We start from the raw sequence: 22,092 nt of genomic DNA, 5'->3' as shown, positions 1-22,092 counted from the left end.
CGGCCTAGTGATGATTCAGAGGGCGACGGAACGTAAAGCCTTCAGACCCTCACCTGTTTCCCCAGCGTTTTATGCAGTTTGTTAAATGCTCCATAACCTTCCTGATGCTCTCCTGGTTCCCATGGCAACAGTTAATTAGTAGCGGCAGGCGAGACTGGATGAGCGGGCAGGAGGCTCCCTCGGACCCCTGGCTCCTGGTTTCTGACTCTGTTATAATAAGGTCCACAAGGCAAATGAGCTCTGAGGCTTTAAGCTGCAGCACAAACTCCTCACGACCCTTCTGTGAGAGGGGAGCAAAAACATATTAGAAAAAAAATATATATATATATATTTTTCAAAAAAGCAATGTTTGCAAAATGGCCAATACTCTACCTGCGGAGTGCGCTGGTCTCTTCCTTGCCATATACGTGGGATATGAACACAAGCCCATAGGAAGTCCAGAGAGGCAGATGGGTCAAACCTAAGCATAAAAAAAAAACATTTTTAGATTAAAGATTTGTATTATAAAAAAGAACAGCCATCATAATAATAATAAAAAATATAATTAAAAATTAAATATCCTTTAATTGTACAGAAACGGACAGCGGCAATGTGCGTTCCGCATTTTGCCGGCACTAATAGAATATGCTAATAGAATATGCAATTGCGGACAAGAATAGAACATGTTCTATTTTTTTGCGGAACGGAAGTGCGGACCCGGAAGTGCGGGTCCGCAATTCCGTGTCCGGACAGCACATCGTGCTGCCCCATAGAAATGAATGGGTCCACAATTCCGTTCCGCAAAATGCGGAACGAAATTGCAGACGTGTGATTGGAGCCTTAACCAGAGATTAGAGGTTATGGAGATTAGAGGTTATTAGGGGGTGCAGAGGTAGCAATTGCTATCAGGCCCAGGAGCCTGAGGGGGCCCAGAGACCCCTGTGCCGCATAAGAAGACACCAGTATTATAGAAAGTGCATGCTGGTCGAGTTACACCTCTGGCTGGAGGGAAGGGGTTAGGTCAAGAAACTGTCATGGGGAGGGCGGGGGCAGTTTCAATTTTTGCCTCAGGCAGCACAAAGGTAATGTGCTTCCCGGCCCCTGGCCCTAAAGCACTGAGGGAAGGGGACCCAAGCTGAGATCTTGCACCAGGGCCCATGAGCCTTTAGCTATACCCCTGGAGGTTATAGCTGATTTTCTGCTTTTCCACCCTGTGCAGTGTCAGTCTCAGCATAACAGAGGACACAGGTCATACTCCTCTCCCCGATTCCCCATCGCTCCTGATTCCACCACCAGTCTTTTACCTCCTGGTCCACCTCCACATGGAAATGTGACCACCGCTGGAGTTCCAGGGAGCAGTTGGCTCACTGAATACTTCAACTGCACATCTGCCTTTGTGATTTCATTCACATTCGTTACATGCCCTAACGAACTGCGCATGCGCTGCAGATTACGTGCTCTATAAAACTATTGCTTTTATTTTATTTCGAGAGGTGGAATGAGTTAGTACAAGTCCCAGACCAGGCCCACATTGCTCTGCTAATAGAACACCAAGCAGAGGAGCGATGAAGAGGAGGGAGATAAAGCACAAACAAAGAAGCAAGACAGAAACCAAAAATTAGGCTCCATTCAGACGTCCGCAATCGGGTCCGCATCCATTCCGCAATATCGGGAACGGGTGCGGACCTATTCATTCTCAATGGGGCAGAACGGGATGTGGACAGCACACTATGTGCTCTCCGCATTTCCAGAGAGCGCCCCCCAAACTTCTGGGATGCGGCTCCGCAAAAAAAAAATCTACTAACATTATGCATCAGATGTAGTAGTTTAAAAAAAAAAAAAAAAAAACATAATGACGCAAATGAACATTTACCTCTGTTCTCGATGCTTGCTCAGCAGGATGCTAATGCACTGGTGTAAAGTGCTCCAGTTAGACTGATGGGTTAGAAGAGCCAGAAGGTAGGGTCGGAAGGAAAGAGACTGTGAGCCCGAGGGAGACTTTACCTGGAGGGCACAATATAAAAGATGTAAGACGTAGGGTACGGCCCACACTGTAGATTTAAATCAGACATCTACTTCAGTGACGGAAATCTGAGATTGCATTCTCTGGATTCTACTGCGAATGTGCTACGGATCCGCAGAAGAAACCAACAAGGATTAGACCCACTGTCAGTCAATGTTTCCATCCAAAATAACAGACGTGCCACTTCTTCCACTACGAACCCAGAAGTCCATGTGGAAATTGTCTGATACATGTGAGCGAGGTGGCGGAACCCCCATTCACATGCATGGGATGCGGATTTCATGCAGACTGAAGTTCCGAAATCCATTGCAAGTGGCCTACCCTTCTAGAGGGATAAGGAAAAATATATATTTCTAACATATCCACAGGCATATCTCACATTGTACATTAGGATCTGGCCTTCAGGTGAGAGAATTGGGAACATGTTTCCAAAACTCCACTGTAATGGACCAGTCTCCTATTACAGCTCTCGTCCACAGGAGGGATTTCATACTGCAGCTCATCGCTACTGAAAGTTTACCGAAACCCCCACTGATGGCTACGTCCATAAGCTCTGAAGCATTCTCTCCATAGTCTGATGCAAGTTTTTAAAGGGTTAGTCCAAATCTATTTTCATACACTATTAGGGAATTCTGAGATAACAGAGGCTGCCTTCTGTTGCCACTGACCTAAATGGGCATTGTGTAATGCTCAATCTGTCGTGGGGTGGCGCTGCAGAGAAACTGAACACTTAGGCCTCTTTCAGACGAGCGAGTTCCACACGCGAGTATGCAGCAGCTACCGTCCTGACCTCCCAGCACTGCCGGGGTCCATAGCATTATATTGATTTATGATGCTATCTAACAGCATTATGTCACTGTTATCCAGTACATTCCAGAACGCTAAGGTTTACATAGCATCATAAATCAATATAATGCTATGCGCCCCCGTCAGTGCTGCATACTCACGCTACGAGTCCGGAGTGTGGAACTCACTCGCCTGAAAGGTGCCTTACTCCCAGGTTTTCCCCACAGGTTTACAGCTGCTTGCCGGGGGTCCCTGCAGGGAGACACCTTGTGATCAACTTATAGTCATGGTACCCTTGACTATAAGTAGAGTTTGTCATAAAAGCGGAGAACTCATTTAAACCAGAAGCTGTTTCCCCCCCCCCCCCCTTTTTCAAAGTGTTGTCCGATTTGACAAACTATGACCATGACTACATGCCTTGTTCCATGAAAATAGCAGCTGCTGCTGCAGGTCAGGACGACTACTGATCACTTCAGGATCCAGAAGATCCAGCCAGTCAATGAGAAGACCAGAAGAGGGTTTGGCACGAGATCCCTCAGAGCTGCAACAAAAGAATAAAATGGCATTAACGGTCCATAAACGTCACTCTTATGACTCTGTTTCTTTTGCCAACGTGAAAATCTAAGACAACTATCACTACAGGCACTGGATGCTTTACACTACAACTCTGCTTCACCAGACTAGCTGCTGTGAGACCGCGCACAGCAAGATACCCAGGACGTCCATGCACGAAGAGAAGATTTCCCTGACATCATGGACTGAATTATTATAAACTATAAGCTACTAAAACGTTAGTGAGAATGAGAAGATTGTCAGGCAACTGCTGATCCTGAACACACTTGGACAGGTCATAATCCCAGGAAGCCAGCATGTTAAAAATGATATGCAGTCCATTCAGAAAGTCTTCAGACCCTTATACTTTTTACCCATTGTTATGTTGCAGCCTTGTGCTAAAAGGAAAAAAAAAAAAGCTTTCCTTCAAACCTGGCCAGTCTCCCTGTCCTATCCACTGAGGCCAATGCTTTTAACAGCGGCAGCTGTGCGCCGCTGTTCCCCTGCTTACCACCGCGGGTGATCTGTTGCCAGTGCTTCCCTTTCACTGCTGCAGCCCTGGGCTCTGTCTGTGTAGGTGCTGTGGTTCTGAGGATCCACTCCACAGATTCCTCTCAGCCCTGGCCACAGCATGCTTGCTGATGGTTTCTTGCAGCACTTCCTTAAAGGCCGGCGCGCATCACTTCCTGGGCTTTATGGGTTAGGTCATGTGACCTCGCTGACCAACCCTAGCCCTCCTGCACATATATAAGTGGCTCAGCTCCCTTCCCAGATGCCTTAGTGTCAAGGTCCCTGTGTTTTGCTAAAGATCCTGATACTCACGTGTGTTCCTGACTTCCTGGATTCTGCTAACAGTCGGATCCCTGCCTGCTTGCCTTGACTCTCCTGTTGCCGATCCAGACTTCCTGACCTGTACCTGTGCCGCCTGCCCTGACCTTTTGCCTGCCTGACTACGCCTCTGCCTCATCCTGCGGTCCTGCACTGTTGCTCCTGGTAACGACTCTGCATGCCTGACTACGCTTGTACTTCTGGTACCTATCTCCGGTACCTCCTGGACCAGCTGCCTCGTGTGCCTACCCTCCTCAAGAGGTAGTGACCTGGCGTTCCCCTCGGGAAACTCTATCCCCACCATCAGGGGTACTGAGAAGAAATCACTTAGACAACACCCTTAGGGGAGATAGGACCCGTGGCACAGTAGGTTCACACCCGCTGGTTCGTGACAACGCCGATGCATGATGCTGCAGCCACGCTTCACTGTAGGGATGGTATTGGACAGGTGATGAGCAGTGCCTGGTTTCCCCCAGACTCGACGCTTAGAAATGAGGCCAAAAAGTTCAATCTTGGTTACATCAGACCAGGGAATCTTGTTTCTCACAGTCAAAGTCCTTTAGGTGCTTTATTGCAAACTCCAGACTTCTTTCTTGTGCCTTTTACTGAGGAGAGGCCTCTTTCTGGCCACTCTAGATTGGTGGAGTGTTGCAGTGATGGTTGACTTTCTGGAAGTTTCCCCCATCTGCACACAGGATCTTTGGAGCTCAGCAGAGTCACCATTGGGTTCTAGGTTCACCTTTCTCCCTCAAATACTTAATTTGGTGGGGCAGCCAGCTCGAGAAGGAGTCCTGGTCGTTCCAAACTTCTTCCATTTAACAAGAATGGAGGCCGTTTTGCTATTGGGAACTCTCAGTGCAGCAGGATTTTTGTACCCTTCTCTCTCTACCTGCACGCAATCCTGTCTCTGGTCTCTACAGGCAGTTCTTTCCTCCTCATGGCTTGTTTTTTTTTTTTGCTCTGATACGCATTATCAGTGGCGAGACCTTATATAAACAGGGCAGTGTCTTTCCAAATCATGTCCAATCAACTGAATGTAGAAATAGAAGGCCCCGAAAGCTAAATTTCTGGTCTGAATACTTATGTCCAGGTGAAATTTAAGATTTTCCTTTTTTCAAAAAGTTTGCTAACATTTCTAAAATTCTGTTTTCGCTTTCTCATTATGGTGTATCGAGAGCAGATTTATGGGGGAAACTTATTTTTCTTTAGCACAATGTCGGAACATAAACATGAAAAAAGTGAAAGGGTCTGAAGACTTTCCAAATGCATTGTATGCTTCATCCTACAGAGGCCGGAGACCTGTATATGTCTGTCAACTCCACTTTTCTTTGCAGAGGCACCCTCGTGTGATCTATGGTACAGAACAAAGCACAGAAAAGAATGACTTACCTGCAGTTTTCACTTCCCTTCTTTCCTGGTGTCTCTTCCTGCTCCTGCAGTAGTAGAGAGCTCACCACAGCTACGGGGCCGGTGGCAGTGAACCGCGATGTGGTTTCTATTGTTACTGACAGCAGGACGGACAGAAACTCTTCCAAATAGGGAGATTTTGCTTCAATCAGTCCCTGGAGAACTAAGAATCGTGATAAAATGTGAAGAAAGAAAGAGGAATTATCATCTCTGGAGAAGCTCCCAGTTCTAAAGAATGAAAACACCAAAATCTGCATCTCTATCGCTAACATTTATGGGGAATGACTCCATCATCCTCTGATCAGAGGGGGTCTAACTATCTGGACTTCTATGAAGTGGCAATACAGTACCCCCCTGCTGCTCTGCTCGGTCCTTGCCAAGAAAGACATGGACAAAATGCTTCCTTTACTACCCCTGTCAACTTTTCTGCATATCTCTCCCCCCCCCCCCCAACAAACTGGTATATAATGTCATATGCATGCCCTTAATTTATTTGGATGACGTGCCAGGAGTGTACACAGATAGCACAAGGGCCCATAGCAAAACATAATAAAGGGCCCCACTCCCAATTTCTGCCAAATTTGCTTTTTAAAATTAAGTGGACTAACTTTTTTTCATTTAAAAAAGCTGCACATCATCTCATCCATTTTACCCGACTTCTATGCCAAAGCGGATGCCTTGGTGCTCATTCTTTATACCGTATTTCTCAATGGATTTACACCAGCAACCGGTATAAAATGCATTGATAAATGTTCCTCTTTAAAGCTCTAAATCTCCTGCTTCCCTTCACACAGTATAAAATAAAACTGTCTGCCTGCAGTCACCACTAGGGGGAGCTCTGTGCACAGGAATCTATACAGCTACTATTAAACTCAACAGAGTGTAAAAATCACTGCACTGAGCTCCTCCAAGTGGAAAATGCAGGGTGAAGGCTGCTGTTTTAGGTCTGGAGCAGGTAAAGGAGTCCTGTCCCCCCCTCACCACTTTACAAACACCACACATACCTATAGCAGTGGTGTAGTCATCCTATATAGTTAGATGCTATGTGTGTGCATAGGTGGTACATGAAATGAATAGTGTCCAGAACGTTATTATTACACTCCATTTTGCTCCAGGGTATTTTACAAAAAAATATAGATAAAGGACACAGACAAAAAAAAAAAAAAAAAAAAACACAAAAAACATCCCTATGGACAGAAGTTTCACCTTTGCCGATCAGTTCAGGTTCCACGTTGCATTTATCTCCAGATTTCAGGGTAGTAATGATGGCACATACGGTGGAATTGATCACGTCTGGTTCCCGACAAAACGCCAATGCTTCTGCCAAATGCAAAAACCCGCCGCGCACTGCCCAAGAAAGATGGGTACTTGTTAGAGAGATGTACAGTAGTTCTGAACTGAATTCACACCAATTCTGGTTATAGTAAATCAGGAGTGACTGAAATGGCCATAGAAACCACTGGCATTTTTATTTTTTTCAATACTGCAGGCGGTTTATGTTTTTATCTGCATTTCTTTTTCTAAACAACTGTGGGAACTTTTTTTTCTGCAGTTTTTCCTCCTATAGAGGAGATGACAAAATGAATGAAACACCACCAAATGATTCAGCATGCTGCCTTTTTACAACAATACTCAAAAAACACCTACTAAGGCCTCCTGCACACGAATGTTTTTTTTTTTCCATTCACGTTCCGTATATACGGAACCATTCATTTCAACGGATCCGCAAAAAAAAAAAAAAACTGAAGGTACTCCCCCGTATGCCTTCCGTTTACGTATATCCATTCAAAGATAGAACATGTCCTATTATTGCCCGCAAATAATGTTCCGTGGCTCTATTCAAGTCAATGGTTCCGCAAAAAAAAAAAAAAAAAAACACGGAATGCATATGCAATGCATCCGTATCCGTTCCGTTTTTGCGGAACCATCTATTGAAAATGTTATGTCCAGCCCAAATTTTTTTATGTACTTACTGTTTAAACATTATTGTATGCTTCTTTTTCCGATCCGCAAAAAATGGATCACAAACGGAAACCAAATGGAAAAACGAAACGGAAGCGAAATGGAAACACTACTGAAAAACAAAAAAACTGATCCGTTTACTACGGACCGCAAAACCATACGGTCGTGCGCAGGAGGCCCGAGTAAGAAAAAGACTAGTAGCAAAAAAAAAAAATGTGTGTGTGTGTCCTGTGTTTCTTATTTCTCATAGACTCAGCTAAAATCTGAAGCTGGCTGCAAAACTTTTTTTTTTTTTTTAATTAACCATTTGGCGCCACGCTAACGCCGAAAGGCGTCATCTCCGCGGCGCTCCCAGGCTACGCTAACGCCGATTGGCGTCATCTCGCGTGAGCCGAGATTTCCTGTGAACGCGCGCACACAGGCGCGCGCGCTCACAGGAACGGAAGGTAAGCGAGTGGATCTCCAGCCTGCCAGCGGCGATCGCTCGCTGGCAGGCTGGAGATCCGAATTTTTTAACCCCTAACAGGTATATTAGACGCTGTTTTCATAACAGCGTCTAATATACCTCCTACCTGGTCCTCTGGTGGTCCCTTTTGTTAGGATCGACCACCAGAGGACTCAGGTAGGTCAGTACAGTCGCACCAAACACCACACTACACTACACTACACCCCCCCGTCACTTATTAACCCCTTATAAACCCCTGATCACCCATGATCACCCCATATAAACTCCCTGATCACCCCCCTGTCATTGATCACCGCCCTGTCAGGCTCCGTTCAGACGTCCGTATGATTTTTACGGATCCACGGATACATGGATCGGATCCGCAAAAAGCATACGGACGTCTGAATGGAGCCTTACAGGGGGGTGATCAATGACAGGCGGGTGATCACCCATATACACTCCCTGATCACCCCCTGTCATTGATCACCCCCCTGTCATTGATAACCCCCCTGTAAGGCTCCATTCAGACGTCAGCATGCGTTTTGTGGATCCGATCCATGTATCCATGGATCCGTAAAAAATCATGCGGATGTCTGAATGGAGCCTTACAGGGGGGGTGATCAGTGACAGGGGGGTGATCACCCTGATCACCCCTGTCATTGATAACCCCCCTGTAAGGCTCCATTCAGACATCCGCATGCATTTTGTGGATCCGATCCATGTATCCATGGATCCGTAAAAAATCATGCGGATGTCTGAATAGAGCCTTACAGGGGGGGTGATCAGTGACAGGGGGGTGATCACCCTGATTACCCTGATCACCCCCTGTCATTGATAACCCCCCTGTAAGGCTCCATTCAGACGTCCGCATGCGTTTTGTGGATCCGATCCATGTATCCATGGATCCGTAAAAAATCATACGGACGTCTGAATGGAGCCTTACAGGGGGGTGATCAATGACAGGCGGGTGATCACCCATATACACTCCCTGATCACCCCTGTCATTGATAACCCCCCTGTAAGGCTCCATTCAGACGTCCGCATGCGTTTTGTGGATCCGATCCATGTATCCATGGATCCGTAAAAAATCATGCGGATGTCTGAATGGAGCCTTACAGGGGGGGTGATCAATGACAGGGGGGTGATCAGGGAGTCTATATGGGTGATCACCCCCCTGTCATTGATCACCCCCCTGTCATTGATCACCCCCCCCCCCTGGTAAGGCTCCATTCAGACATTTTTTTTGGCACAAGTTAGCGGAAATTTTTTGTTTGTTTTTGTTTTTTCTTACTAAGTCTCATATTCTACTAACTTGTGTCAAAAATAAAATCTCACATGGACGCACCATACCCCTCACGGAATCCAAATGCGTAAACATTTTTAGACATTTATATTCCAGACTTCTTCTCACGCTTTAGGGCCCCTAAAAAGCCAGGGCAGTATAAATACCCCACATGTGACCCCATTTCGGAAAGAAGACACCCCAAGGTATTCCGTGAGGGGCGTATTGAGTCCATGAAAGATTGAAATTTTTGTCCTAAGTTAGCGGAAAGTGAGACTTTGTGAGAAAAAAACAAAAAAAAAAATCAATATCCGCTAACTTATGCAAAAAAAAAAAAAATTCTAGGAACTTGCCAGGCCCCTCATTGAATACCTTGGGGTGTCTTCTTTCCAAAGTGGGGTCACATGTGGGGTATTTATACTGCCCTGGCTTTTTAGGGGCCCGAAAGTGTGAGAAGAAGTCTGGGATCCAAATGTCTAAAAATGCCCTCCTAAAAGGAATTTGGGCCCCTTTGCGCATCTAGGCTGCAAAAAAGTGTCACACATGTGGTATCGCCGTACTCAGGAGAAGTTGGGGAATGTGTTTTGGGGTGTCATTTTACATATACCCATGCTGGGTGAGAGAAATATCTTGGTCAAATGCCAACTTTGTATAAAAAAAATGGGAAAAGTTGTCTTTTGCCAAGATATTTCTCTCACCCAGCATGGGTATATGTAAAATGACACCCCAAAACACATTCCCCAACTTCTCCTGAGTACGGCGATACCAGATGTGTGACACTTTTTTGCAGCCAAGGTGGGCAAAGGGGCGCATATTCCAAAGAGCACCTTTCGGATTTCCCCGGCCATTTTTTACACATTTTGATTGCAAGGTACTTCTTACACATTTGGGCCCCTAAATTGCCAGGGCAGTATAACTACGCCACAAGTGACCCCATTTTGGAAAGAAGACACCTCAAGGTATTCCGTGAGGGGCACGGCGAGTTCCTAGAATGTTTTATTTTTTGTCACAAGTTAGCGGAAAATGATGATTTTTCTTTTTTTTTCTTTTTTCCTTACAAAGTCTCATATTCCACTAACTTGCGACAAAAAATAAAAAATTCTAGGAACTCGCCATGCCCCTCACGGAATACCTTGGGGTGTCTTCTTTCCAAAATGGGGTCACTTGTGGCGTAGTTATACTGCCCTGGCAATTTAGGGGCCCAAATGTGTGAGAAGTACTTTGCAATCAAAATCTGTAAAAAATGCCCTGCAAAATCCGAAAGGTGCACTTTGGAATATGTGCCCCTTTGCCCACCTTGGCAGCAAAAAAGTGTGACACATCTGGTATCGCCGTACTCAGGAGAAGTTGGGGAATGTGTTTTGGGGTGTCATTTTACATATACCCATGCTGGGTGAGAAAAATATCTTGGTCAAATGCCAACTTTGTATAAAAAAATGGGAAAAGTTGTCTTTTGCCAAGATATTTCTCTCACCCAGCATGGGTATATGTAAAATGACACCCCAAAACACATTCCCCAACTTCTCCTGAGTACGGCGATACCAGATGTGTGACACTTTTTTGATGCCAAGGTGGGCAAAGGGGCACATATTCCAAAGTGCACCTTTCGGATTTCACCGGTCATTTTTTACACATTTTGATTGCAAAGTTCTTCTCACACATTTGGGCCCCTAAATTGCCAGGGCAGTATAACTACGCCACAAGTGACCCCATTTTGGAAAGAAGACACCCCAAGGTATTCCGTGAGGGGCATGGTGAGTTCCTAGAATTTTTTATTTTTTGTCGCAAGTTAGTGGAATATGAGACTTTGTAAGGAAAAAAGAGAAAAAAAAAAAAAATCATCATTTTCCGCTAACTTGTGACAAAAAATAAAAAATTCTAGGAACTCGCCATGCCCCTCACGGAATACCTTGGGGTGTCTTCTTTCCAAAATGGGGTCACTTGTGGCGTAGTTATACTGCCCTGGCAATTTAGGGGCCCAAATGTGTGAGAAGTACCTTGCAATCAAAATGTGTAAAAAATGGCCTGCAAAATCTGAAAGGTGCACTTTGGAATATGTGCCCCTTTGCCCACCTTGGCAGCAAAAAAGTGTGACACATCTGGTATCGCCGTACTCAGGAGAAGTTGGGGAATGTGTTTTGGGGTGTCATTTTACATATACCCATGCTGGGTGAGAGAAATATCTTGGCAAAAGACAACTTTTCCCATTTTTTTATACAAAGTTGGCATTTGACCAAGATATTTTTCTCACCCAGCATGGGTATATGTAAAATGACACCCCAAAACACATTCCCCAACTTCTCCTGAGTACGGCGATACCAGATGTGTCACACTTTTTTGCTGCCAAGGTGGGCAAAGGGGCACATATTCCAAAGTGCACCTTTCGGATTTCACCGATCATTTTTTACACATTTTGATTGCAAAGTTCTTCTCACACATTTGGGCCCCTAAATTGCCAGGGCAGTATAACTACCCCACAAGTGACCCCATTTTGGAAAGAAGACACCCCAAGGTATTCCGTGAGGGGCATGGCAAGTTTTTAGAATTTTTTATTTTTTGTCGCAAGTTAGTGGAATATGAGACTTTGTAAGAAAAAATAAAAAAAATAAAATCATCATCATTTTCCGCTAACTTGTGACAAAAAATAAAAAGTTCTATGAACTCACTATGCCCATCAGCGAATACCTTAGGGTGTCTACTTTCCGAAATGGGGTCATTTGTGGGGGTTTTCTACTGTTTGGGCATTGTAGAACCTCAGGAATCATGACAGGTGCTCAGAAAGTCAGAGCTGTTTCAAAAAGCGGAAATTCACATTTTTGTACCATAGTTTGTAAATGCTATAACTTTTACCCAAACCATTTTTTTTTTGCCCAAACATTTTTTTTTTATCAAAGACATGTAGAACAATAAATTTGGCGAAAAATGTATATATGGATGTCGTTTTTTTTGCAAAATTTTACAGCTGAAAGTGAAAAATGTCATTTTTTTGCAAAAAAATCGTTAAATTTCGATTAATAACAAAAAAAGTAAAAATGTCAGCGGCAATGAAATACCACCAAATGAAAGCTCTATTAGTGAGAAGAAAAGGAGGTAAAATTCATTTGGGTGGTAAGTTGCATGACCGAGCAATAAACCGCTAAAGTTGTGGAGTGCCGATTTGTAAAAAAGGGCCTGGTCACTAGGGGGGTATAAACCTGTGGTCCTTAAGTGGTTAATAAAGAAAATACAAGTGCAAATAAATGGCACTAAAAGTGCAGAAGACAGCATTAGCAACCCAAGTGTGAACCCAACCTAAGGGCTCATGCACATGACCGTAGTTCTGGTCCGCATCCGAGCCGCAGTTTAGGCGGTTAGGATGCGGACCCATTCACTTCAATGGGGCCACAAAAGATGCGGATATCACTCCGTGTGCTGTCCGCATCCTTTGCTCCGTTCCGTGGCCCCACAAAAATAATAATAATATAACATGTCCTATTCTTGTCCATTTTGCAGACAAGAATAGGCATTTCTACATTGTAAAGCCGCAGTTTGCGGACCGCAAAAAACGGAACGGTCGTGTGCATGAGGCCTAAAGCTTATAAATGTCACTTCATGAAGACAACTGCAGGCTATATGGACCTCACAGAGAAGGGTAGCCCCCCCCTTTAATGAGCCAAAACAAAGAACCATTCTGTATGAGTGACTCCCATTTTTGCAGGCTCAAGATAACTAATCTGAATGGCTGGCGGTGGCTACCCTGGGCAGAATCAATAGTTTGTTGGAGTACCGGGAGCAGGACATGGGACAATCAGTTCATGAGACCACCTCATCTCCAGATTCTGCCTTTTTAACATGGACTCAATGGGGGAGTTATGAGCCCTGTGCATCAGAAAACTGGGAGTAAAAAGTTGCAATCAAAGGCCCTGGCAGAGTTATCATTCATGACCGTTATCTGGTGTAAATGATGACTGAAATCCACGCTGCGATCTGGCGTAGATTTCCTTCTAGGCGCGCGGACTGCCAGAGGACACGCCTCGTCATAAATTAAGAGCATCTTCTGGGGGAATATCAACATCGGCATAGAGAAGGCCAGTCTTGATAAATCTCCCTCAATGGTTGCATGACATTTCCAAACTATTAAACAGAGTATAAGAAATATTAAGCAGATCGCTGTACCGTCGCTGATCCGGTGCTTTGACGAATACTGTGTAGCGAATGACTTGAGCTGAGCTTTTAGGGGCCCGTCTTCCACACCAGGACTGTCCAGCCACTGCAACATCTGCATGAGCACTTTAAAGAACAGCGACGAGAAGGCCGTATCCTGGGGCACACAGCGCTGGAAGAAGAATCATACACATATTTGTAATGTGGGCAATTTATAATTGGACTTATTTTTTTGGCAAAAAGGAAATCTGATAATATTAAAAGGGGTTAGAAACTTTATTTCAACTTTATGCCTGAGAATTTTACTGTGAATTACATGGCACTTACTACCATATTTTTCGCCCCATAAAGCCTCATGCACACGTCCGTGAAACACGGACCGTGTGATATCGGCCTGGATGTCTTCTGAGTGCAGGAGCGCACGGCGTCATTGGTTGCTATGACGCTGCACGCTTCCTGCTGCCACCGCAGTACAGTAATACACTGGTATGATCTATACCAGTGTATTACTGTACTGCGGTGGCAGCAGGAAGCGTGCAGCGTCATAGCAACCAATGACGCCGTGCGCTCCTGCACTCAGAAGACATCCAGGCAGATATCACACGGTCCGTGTTTCACGGACGTGTGCATGAGGCTTAAGACGCACTCCCCCCCAAAGTGGGGGGAAAATGTACCTGTGTCTTATGGGGTAAATGCTAGTGAGCGCTTCCATTATGGAAGCGCTCATTAGTACTGGAGGACCGGGAAGCGGTGAGGGCTCTGTACTCACCGCTTCCTGGTCCTCGACTGTGCGCGCCGGTTTATAGCACAGCCGACAGAGCAGGAGGAAGAAGAACGCGGGTCGTGAGGAGCGGTGGCATCCAGGAGCAGAAGAGGTAAGTGGCTTATTTATTTTGTGATCTGAGGCTGGGGGCTGATCTGAGGCATGGGGGTCTCATCTGAGGTCTGATTGGGGTCTGATCTGAGATCTTATTAACATTGGGGATCTGATAGGGGCTGTGAACTGAGGTCTGATTAATATTTGGGGTCTGATTGCTAATCTGAGGTCTAATGAAAAAACGAGATTTTTGTATAACTTACCAGTAAAATCTCTTTCTCGCTCTTTCCTTGGGGGACACAGAAGACCTTGGGTATAGCTCATCTCCATAGGAGGCGTGACACTAAGTGAAAACTGTTAAGCCCCTCCTCCACAGCTATACCCTCAGCCTGGAGAGAGAGGCTGCCAGTTGCGTGTCCAAGTAGTGAAAAAAGGCAAAGTCCAAAAGTGGAACCAACAAGCCAACTACCCAACGGGTAAAACAACTCGGAAACCGTGTAGAGAAAAACAAAGAATGGGTGGGTGCTGTGTCCCCCAAGGAAAGAGCGAGAAAGAGATTTTACTGGTAAGTTATACAAAAATCTCGTTTTCTCGCCCAGTTTCCTTGGGGGACACAGAAGACCTTGGGACGTTCAAAAGCAGTCCAAAAGGGGGAGGGACCACAGCACCAAGGCGAAGCACCCGAAGGCATCAAGAAACCGCCGCCCGCAGACCAGGCGGCCCAAGGCAGCACCTGCCGAAGCCAGAGTAGGCACCCTGTAGAACGCTGTAAGGCAGACCAGTGACCGCCTCGCACAGACGCATGGCCGAAGCCAAATGCCTCCGGCCCAGGAGGCACCGACAACTCTGGTGAAATGAACGGAGACACCAAAAGCAGAACCCTGCCCTTGGTGCGGTAACCACAGCAATAACCACAGTGAGAAAGCGGAGGAAAGCCACCCCGGAGGCCACCAACCCGTTGCGCGGACCTCCTAGAAAACCAAGTGACCCAACGTCGACAAGAGCCGGAGATCTCCAAGTAAAAACCGCAAGGCCCAAACAACTCCGAAATCTGAAGAAGAGTCCGTTCCCGGGGGTGGAAAGGGGAGGACGAAAGCCTCGTCAAAATGAAAGACAAACACCACCTTCAGAAGGAAGGAAGAGACGGGATGGAGAACAGCCCTGTCCTGAGGAAAGAGAAGGCCCGGAACAAGAAGGGCCGCCACCCAGGCACCCGCCAGAGACACGACGGCCACGGAAACATAACCGTACAGGACAGAAGGAGTAGAGAGAGCTTCTGTAACGGCTCCAAGGGAAAGACTGGAGTGCCAAGAGCCCAGTATGCAATGCCCAGGGCGGTACCCAGGGGCAGTACAAGGGAACCCCAAAGCCGCTCCATGGAAGAGGGTCCTGACAGGCCCAGAGGGCCGGGGAACGCTGAAAGGGGAAGGACAGCGCCGACACTTGACACTTCAAGCAACAGAGTCCCAGTCCCAGATCTAGGTCGGACTGGAGAAAGACAGAACCATTAGGAGCGAACACTAGCGAGCACGCAAGAGTCGCCTGGGCAAGCGGGTGAAAACCCAATGCGAACAGGCGCAGACCCGAAACACGGGCAGTACGGTCGGCAAAAACTGGTCCCGTCGGCCCCCGAGCAACGTTGTCCTGTAACCACCCGGAGTGGGGGAGCAGAAGGACAGACGGAAAGGAACCGAAGGGTCCGCCCAGTAACCGCCAGGACAAGACAGGCTAAAGTCCATGTCGATGTAGCCACCACAGGAAGACGTCCTACAGTCCCGGTGTGGGAGACCTAATGACAATCTCGACCGAATGGGGGTTCCTCCCAAGTTACAGCCAGAGTGAACAAGGGAGACAGTACGAGGCCAAGAGGAACATCAGAACCATCCACATGAACAACCAATCTCTCCCCAGAGGGGAGGGCAGTGAAGGAACCGCCACTGAAGCGCGGCCGGGGCAAAAGCCACACCGGAGGGAGCCGAGCCGAACCGAGCGGGAGCCAAGCAGAGCCGGCGAGAAAAGGCAGTCGAGACAGAGGCCGGCATAACACCCTCCAACCGAAAGGAGGAGTGGGCAACAGGGAAGCCATAGGACAGCTCAAAGGCAGAACCCCGCTCACTGAGACGCCCGGTTCACTGCCACGCAGAAGGCGAGTACCCTGAAGAACCCAAGGTGGAGGTCCTACGGACCTGGGTAAGCGAGCACCCAAGAGAAGCTGGGTGACCATCCCGAGAAAAGCGGCCCGAACCCGGTAGCGGACCAGCCTGAAGCGCGGAGGGGGCGCCAAAAGAAAAGACTCATACTGCACGACACCCGAAGAGGAGGAAACAGTAGCAGGCGAGGGAACAGCAGCCCCGCCAGAGCCAACGCCGAAAACGAGTGGCACTGCAAACGGCACTCTCGACCCAGTGACCACTTGCGCCGGGAAGCGAGTGCACGGGAGAACGAAAGGGCACCTATCAAAGAACCACGAACACTCCCCAGGTGGAAAGGCCAACGGACATGGTGGATGCCGACCAACGGGACCACAATATACAGGCCAAACCAGAGAAACGAGCACCACCCAGCTCGGCGAAGTAGAGAGCAGTAGAGCCCATCTACTATATCTAAGGAATACACCTTTGAATACAATGGCATTCTTTTAATGCTTGTATGACAGCACCCAAGGGTTACACAGGTGGACAGAATGATCTCTTTAGAGAAGAGCGCAAGGCCCGTGACAAGCATCACATCCCAAGAGAAAAAGAGGGAATGTCGCAGGAGGAAGTGAGGCATACGTACGAGCAGCCCCGCAAGCAGTGAGAAGGCCAACCCACCTATGGGAGGAGAAGGCATACACGGCCCAAACAACGGACAGAGTGCACCAGAAATACCGCTCACCGCAAAAAAATAGACACCCAGTGAAGGGGATCAGCCACAGAGTCCAACAGTATCAACGGAAGTGCAAAGTGCAACCTGAAAGGGAGTTATGCACAATACATCAGTATGGCATGCGATGGAAATGCAGGCAGGCCCCCCAGAAAAGGGGGAAACGTATCTGGCAACACTGCAGCTGGTAAGACTGCAAAGGCCCGTCCCAAAGGGGGGATGCCCAAGGCCAGTAACAACTTCAGAGAAGTAGAACATACCATAGTCTGCCCAGAAGGTGACCAATCACATGGCCGCACAGTACCCAGCGGGAACGCAGGAGGGAGGTCCGCCCAGTGAAAGGGGGACATGCACGGGGTTATCCAACCATTAAGCGAGTGCGCAATAACCCACCTAACACCGAATACTGTGAGAGTGCAACTACTCCACAATGAAGGAGAACATGCAAGAATCCCGCACAGCATATCACGGACAGCCATGGGTCACGTGAGGTTGCAAATTTTTCGCCCATGGATGAGGAGGGCCGTGTATGGCCCGCAACACATCCGGCGAAAGAGCAGTATTCCACCCAGAAAGGGGCGGGGTAATGCACACGGCCGTCACCGCATCCAGCAAAAATGCAAGCACCCCGCCAAGGATGCGGGACATGCACATGGCCAGCAACGCACTGCGAGAAAACAACCACAGTCAGCGGTGTTGTGCGTATGCCGCCTGAGGAAAGGATACATGCTCATTGCTGGCAGCGATTCCAGTGAGTGCAGCACACCACCCAAGGAAGGGGTCGTGCACATGGCCGGCAGCGAATCCAATGATAGTGCAGCAATCCACCTATGGAAGGAGTTCATGCACATGGCCGGCAGCAAATCCAGAGAGAGTGCAGCATTCCGCCAATGGACGGAGGTCATGCGTATGGCCGGCAACGAATCCGGAAAGTGCAGCATTCCGCCTATGGAAGGAGGTCATGCACATGGCCGGTTCATGCATATGGCCGGCAGCGAACCCAGCGAGAGTGCAGCGTTCCGCCTATGGAAGGAGGTCATGCATATGGCCGTAGCGAATCCAGCGAGAGTGCAGCGTTCCGCCTATGGAAAGGGGTCACGCATATGGCCGTAGCAAATCCAGCGAGAGTGCAGCGTTCCGCCTATGGAAGGGGGTCGTGCACATGGTCAGCATCGTATGCGGTAAAAGGGCAGTATTCCGCCTACAGAAAGGGGGTCATGCACAAGGCCAGCCCGCAGCCAGAGAGAGTGCAGTATGCCGCCTATAATGGGGGGTCATGCACATGGCCAGCACCGCGACTGGAGAGGGCGACTAATTCTGCCTATAGAAAAAGGCGGCCTGCACCTGGCCAGCGCCGTACCCCAGGAGAGGGCAAGGGTCCGCCTAGAAAGGGAAACATGTATACCTGGCCAGTGCCACGGAGCGCAACATGCCACCTATAGAATAGGGGCAGGCATACGGCCAGCGCTCTAAGGTCAGGCTGCAGTATCCTGCGCAGCCAACATAAAATACAGATATTTCATATATGATATATATTCACACTTCATTATTAATATTATTATATTTTTTATTTTATTTTATTTTAATTTTTTATTTTTATTTTTCTATTTATTATTGTAAAACACAGCCTCTTTTAGGCAGGAAGGGGCCACCATATAAGAGCACAGCCTCACTGAGAGGCTAGCCATCCCAGGGTCTCCTCCAGATGGCAGCCGTCAGCGTCCAAGAGGTTAATACAGATCGGACCTGGGGGCGGGGGGACCTCCGGCGGGAAGAACTCGCGCCTGTGAATGCCCGCCCCCTCCAATCGAGGCCGGAATATTGCGGCCTAGTAGGCCGCGAAGCCGGGGCCTAAAGTTTGCGGTGCCCGGAGGTACCGGCCGGGATCTGGAGGGAGCGAAGCGGCGCATGCACAATACCGGCCGCGGGAGCCCACCCCGCGGGCCGGAGAATCAGGGGGCCCGGAAGAAGGAGCCCGGGATAGAACCTTTCTGCGGCGCCCGACCGACCGGAAGACAGCCTCTCCGAGCACCTGCGGTCGGCCGGGGTCCGCTGAACACCGCAGTCATGCCGGCCGCGGGAGCCCACCCCGCGGACCGGAAACAAGGGCCCTACGCCGCAGCAGTCAGGAGAGGGCCCAGGCCCTGAGCCGTCTCAAGGAGGGATGCCTGCGCACCGGTAAGGCGATAGGGGGGGGATGGGGGACCCTGCAAGGAGAGAGGCAGCTCCCTGGGCGGCATGATAGGGACGCCAGCATAACCCCTCAGTGGATGCACCTATAGTGGAGGGGAGGAGAGGGAACTAATAAAACAAACTAGGGTGGCCAGACCAGTATGGGGGTCAGTCAAGCAGGAGACCGGGGTGGGGGGGAGGGGGTCGTAGGGCTGGAGAAGCCACTCTCTCACCACAGCCGTCTTCACCCTCGGTCCGTTCCAGCAGGGTCGCCCCTTCAGCTACTGGCACCGTAGTGGCAGGACGCTGGAAGAGGGACTTGGCGTGCGGGCGACCCTTACGCTGGCGGGATGCAGGGGAGCTGGGCTGCCCTGGTCCACCTTGCCTTCTGTGGGGGAGGCAGCAGTGCGGATACCGGCACTGGCGCAGCTCAACCCCGGGAGAAACAGAGAGGTCTAGTGCGTCTCTGTTGTCCCGTATTCTGGAACAAAAGAAAATAAAAAAGTAAAAATCAAAAAATTTTAAAAAAACAACAAAGGAGAAAACAGCCCTGCAGTAGCAGGGAGTGTCTTGCCTCCTTGGACACTAAGCAAAAACTGGCAGCCTCTCTCTCCAGGCTGAGGGTATAGCTGTGGAGGAGGGGCTTAACAGTTTTCACTTAGTGTCACGCCTCCAATGGAGATGAGCTATACCCAAGGTCTTCTGTGTCCCCCAAGGAAACTGGGCGAGAAATATATTTTTCTTATTGTCCTCCTCTAAAACCTGCATTTTATGGGTCAGTGCGTCTTATAGGGTGAAAAATACAGTAATATCTCAATAATATTCAAAACTGCCATACAACCCACGGTAAGATTCAAAATGGTATTTCCCCTCTGCCTCCCCATTATAGTTAATGGGGTCGGCAAGCTTTCAGGCTGCATCTGGCAATTCCTGCCGGAACAGCCTGATGGTTCTCTTTAACGCTAGTGTGAAACTAGCCTAAGCCACGAGTTGTCAGCAGGGCTTGTCCGAGTGCTGTCGCGGGCGTGCTGGGTGTCGGTCACCCAACAATCAGGATATCGATTACCTATCCTGAGGACAGGTTGTACTCCTGAAAACCCTAACTTTAAGTTACTGTTTCTGTAAAATAGGACAGGACAGAACCTCAGCTATAAATGTGAATAGAGCCTTACATACAGTATGTGAAGCAATCATTTTAGGCTTCAGTAAATAACTATGCAGAGTACATTGCGTGTCTGATCTCACCTGATATTGAAAGAGTTGCCTCATAAGTGGGCAAGAGATGAAATGATTCCTGTGCATCGCCAAAACCAGGGCACCGCTGTGAGGAGAGCTGAGCAGGGCTGCCACAGCCTGCAGCAAACGCACGGCAATACCGGTCAGCTGAGTGATGCCCTGCCGGATACGAGCCAGTTCCTGACCTAGCGCTTGCTGCAGAGCAAGGGATATAGGCCTTGGATTGGAGTTCTGCCATCTTGGGTCCGGATTAAGAGGAAAAAGCTTAAAAAAAAAAGGAACAAAGTTAATTAGTAAATATCATATCACTCATACGTAGAAAGCAAAGCAATAAAGGTTAGCTTAAAAAAATAAAAATAAAAATTGAATTAAATGCCAGCACAGATTGACTGCTGTCACATCGAAGCGCAAGCCATTACGGTATGACAATGCAGGGGGAAAGCCGGCCATAGGAATAGAATGAGAGGGATAATTTCACTGCATGAAGCAAACTTTCAAAACAGAGGTAATACTTTGAATGCACACATGTCTATTGTGTGTGCTGCTGTACGATAGGATCCTGGAAGGCTCCTAGAGAACACCTTCCGACGGAACATGGCACTCTTCCCCCCTACCCCCATAAAACCCATCCATTCCTTAAAGGGGTTGTCTCACTTCAGCAAATGGCATTTATCATGTAGAGAAAATTAATACAAGGCACTTAAATAATGTATTGTAAATGCCCATATTGCTCCCTTTGCTGGCTATAATTTTTCTATCACATTATACACTGCTCCTTTCCATGGTTACAACCACCCTGCAATCCAGCAGTCGTGGCCGTGCTTGTACGCTATAGAAAAAAAATATGCTGGAATATGTGGGCTCCACTGGTCCTGGCCACCAGAGAGGCCGGCGATTTTTCCTATATTGTGCAAGCACGACCACCACTAATGGATCGTAACCATGGAAACGAGAAGTATAATGCGATGGAAAAATTAATCCAGCCAGCAAAAGAGGCAATATGGACAATCACAATACATTAGTAACTGCCTTGTATTAATTTTGTCTATATGATGAATGCCACTACATGATAAACGGAGACAACCCATTTAACATGAAAACAGCAGCAACAGTCACATTAGAGGCCCCCGGATTTGTATAGTAACATTTTGCAGTTCCACACAAATTGAAATGCGTATAAAGCCATAATACAATGCGCACAAGGCCATGAGGGACCAGCAACCCCTGGGTACTCCAGCAATGTAAAATGGTATATGCTGGTAGTTGTAGTTTCATAGCTGGGACGCCACAAGTTGCTGACGCCGGCCTTAGTCAAATTCCCCAATGGTTTGAGGAACTGGACTTCGTGCACCTGCATAGTATGGACCTTCAGTGTCAGACTGGTTGGGGGCACCCCTACTTATAAAGCTGATTAAAGGGGCAGAGCCGTTAGTTTGGTACTGGCTATGTCTGGTACTGCAATATAGTCCCACTCATCTGAATGTGTCTGAGCTGTAGGATGCAGTCTCAAATGCTTTCTAAAAAGGCATAATCTAAAAATCCTCAATTTACACCACTTAACTTTTTGCAAAGTTTCTGTTTACTATTAGCAACAT

At 47.9% G+C, this 22,092-nt stretch overlaps 1 protein-coding gene across 1 annotated transcript in view; it reads right to left on the bottom strand.

Annotated features, from left to right (window-relative positions):
• Positions 1 to 22,092, bottom strand: part of INTS1 (integrator complex subunit 1) — a 92,613-nt gene that overhangs the window by 20,827 nt on the left and 49,694 nt on the right. The window contains 8 exon segments of the mRNA XM_044304992.1: positions 54 to 280; positions 373 to 460; positions 1,853 to 1,983; positions 3,206 to 3,329; positions 5,558 to 5,738; positions 6,782 to 6,922; positions 13,420 to 13,579; positions 20,507 to 20,761. Coding sequence (XP_044160927.1) covers positions 54 to 280; positions 373 to 460; positions 1,853 to 1,983; positions 3,206 to 3,329; positions 5,558 to 5,738; positions 6,782 to 6,922; positions 13,420 to 13,579; positions 20,507 to 20,761 — 1,307 coding nt within the window.

The sequence above is a fragment of the Bufo gargarizans genome, chromosome 8 (assembly GCF_014858855.1).
Source record: "Bufo gargarizans isolate SCDJY-AF-19 chromosome 8, ASM1485885v1, whole genome shotgun sequence".
Lineage (NCBI taxonomy): Eukaryota > Metazoa > Chordata > Amphibia > Anura > Bufonidae > Bufo > Bufo gargarizans.
This window is presented reverse-complemented; position numbering and strand designations above follow the sequence as displayed.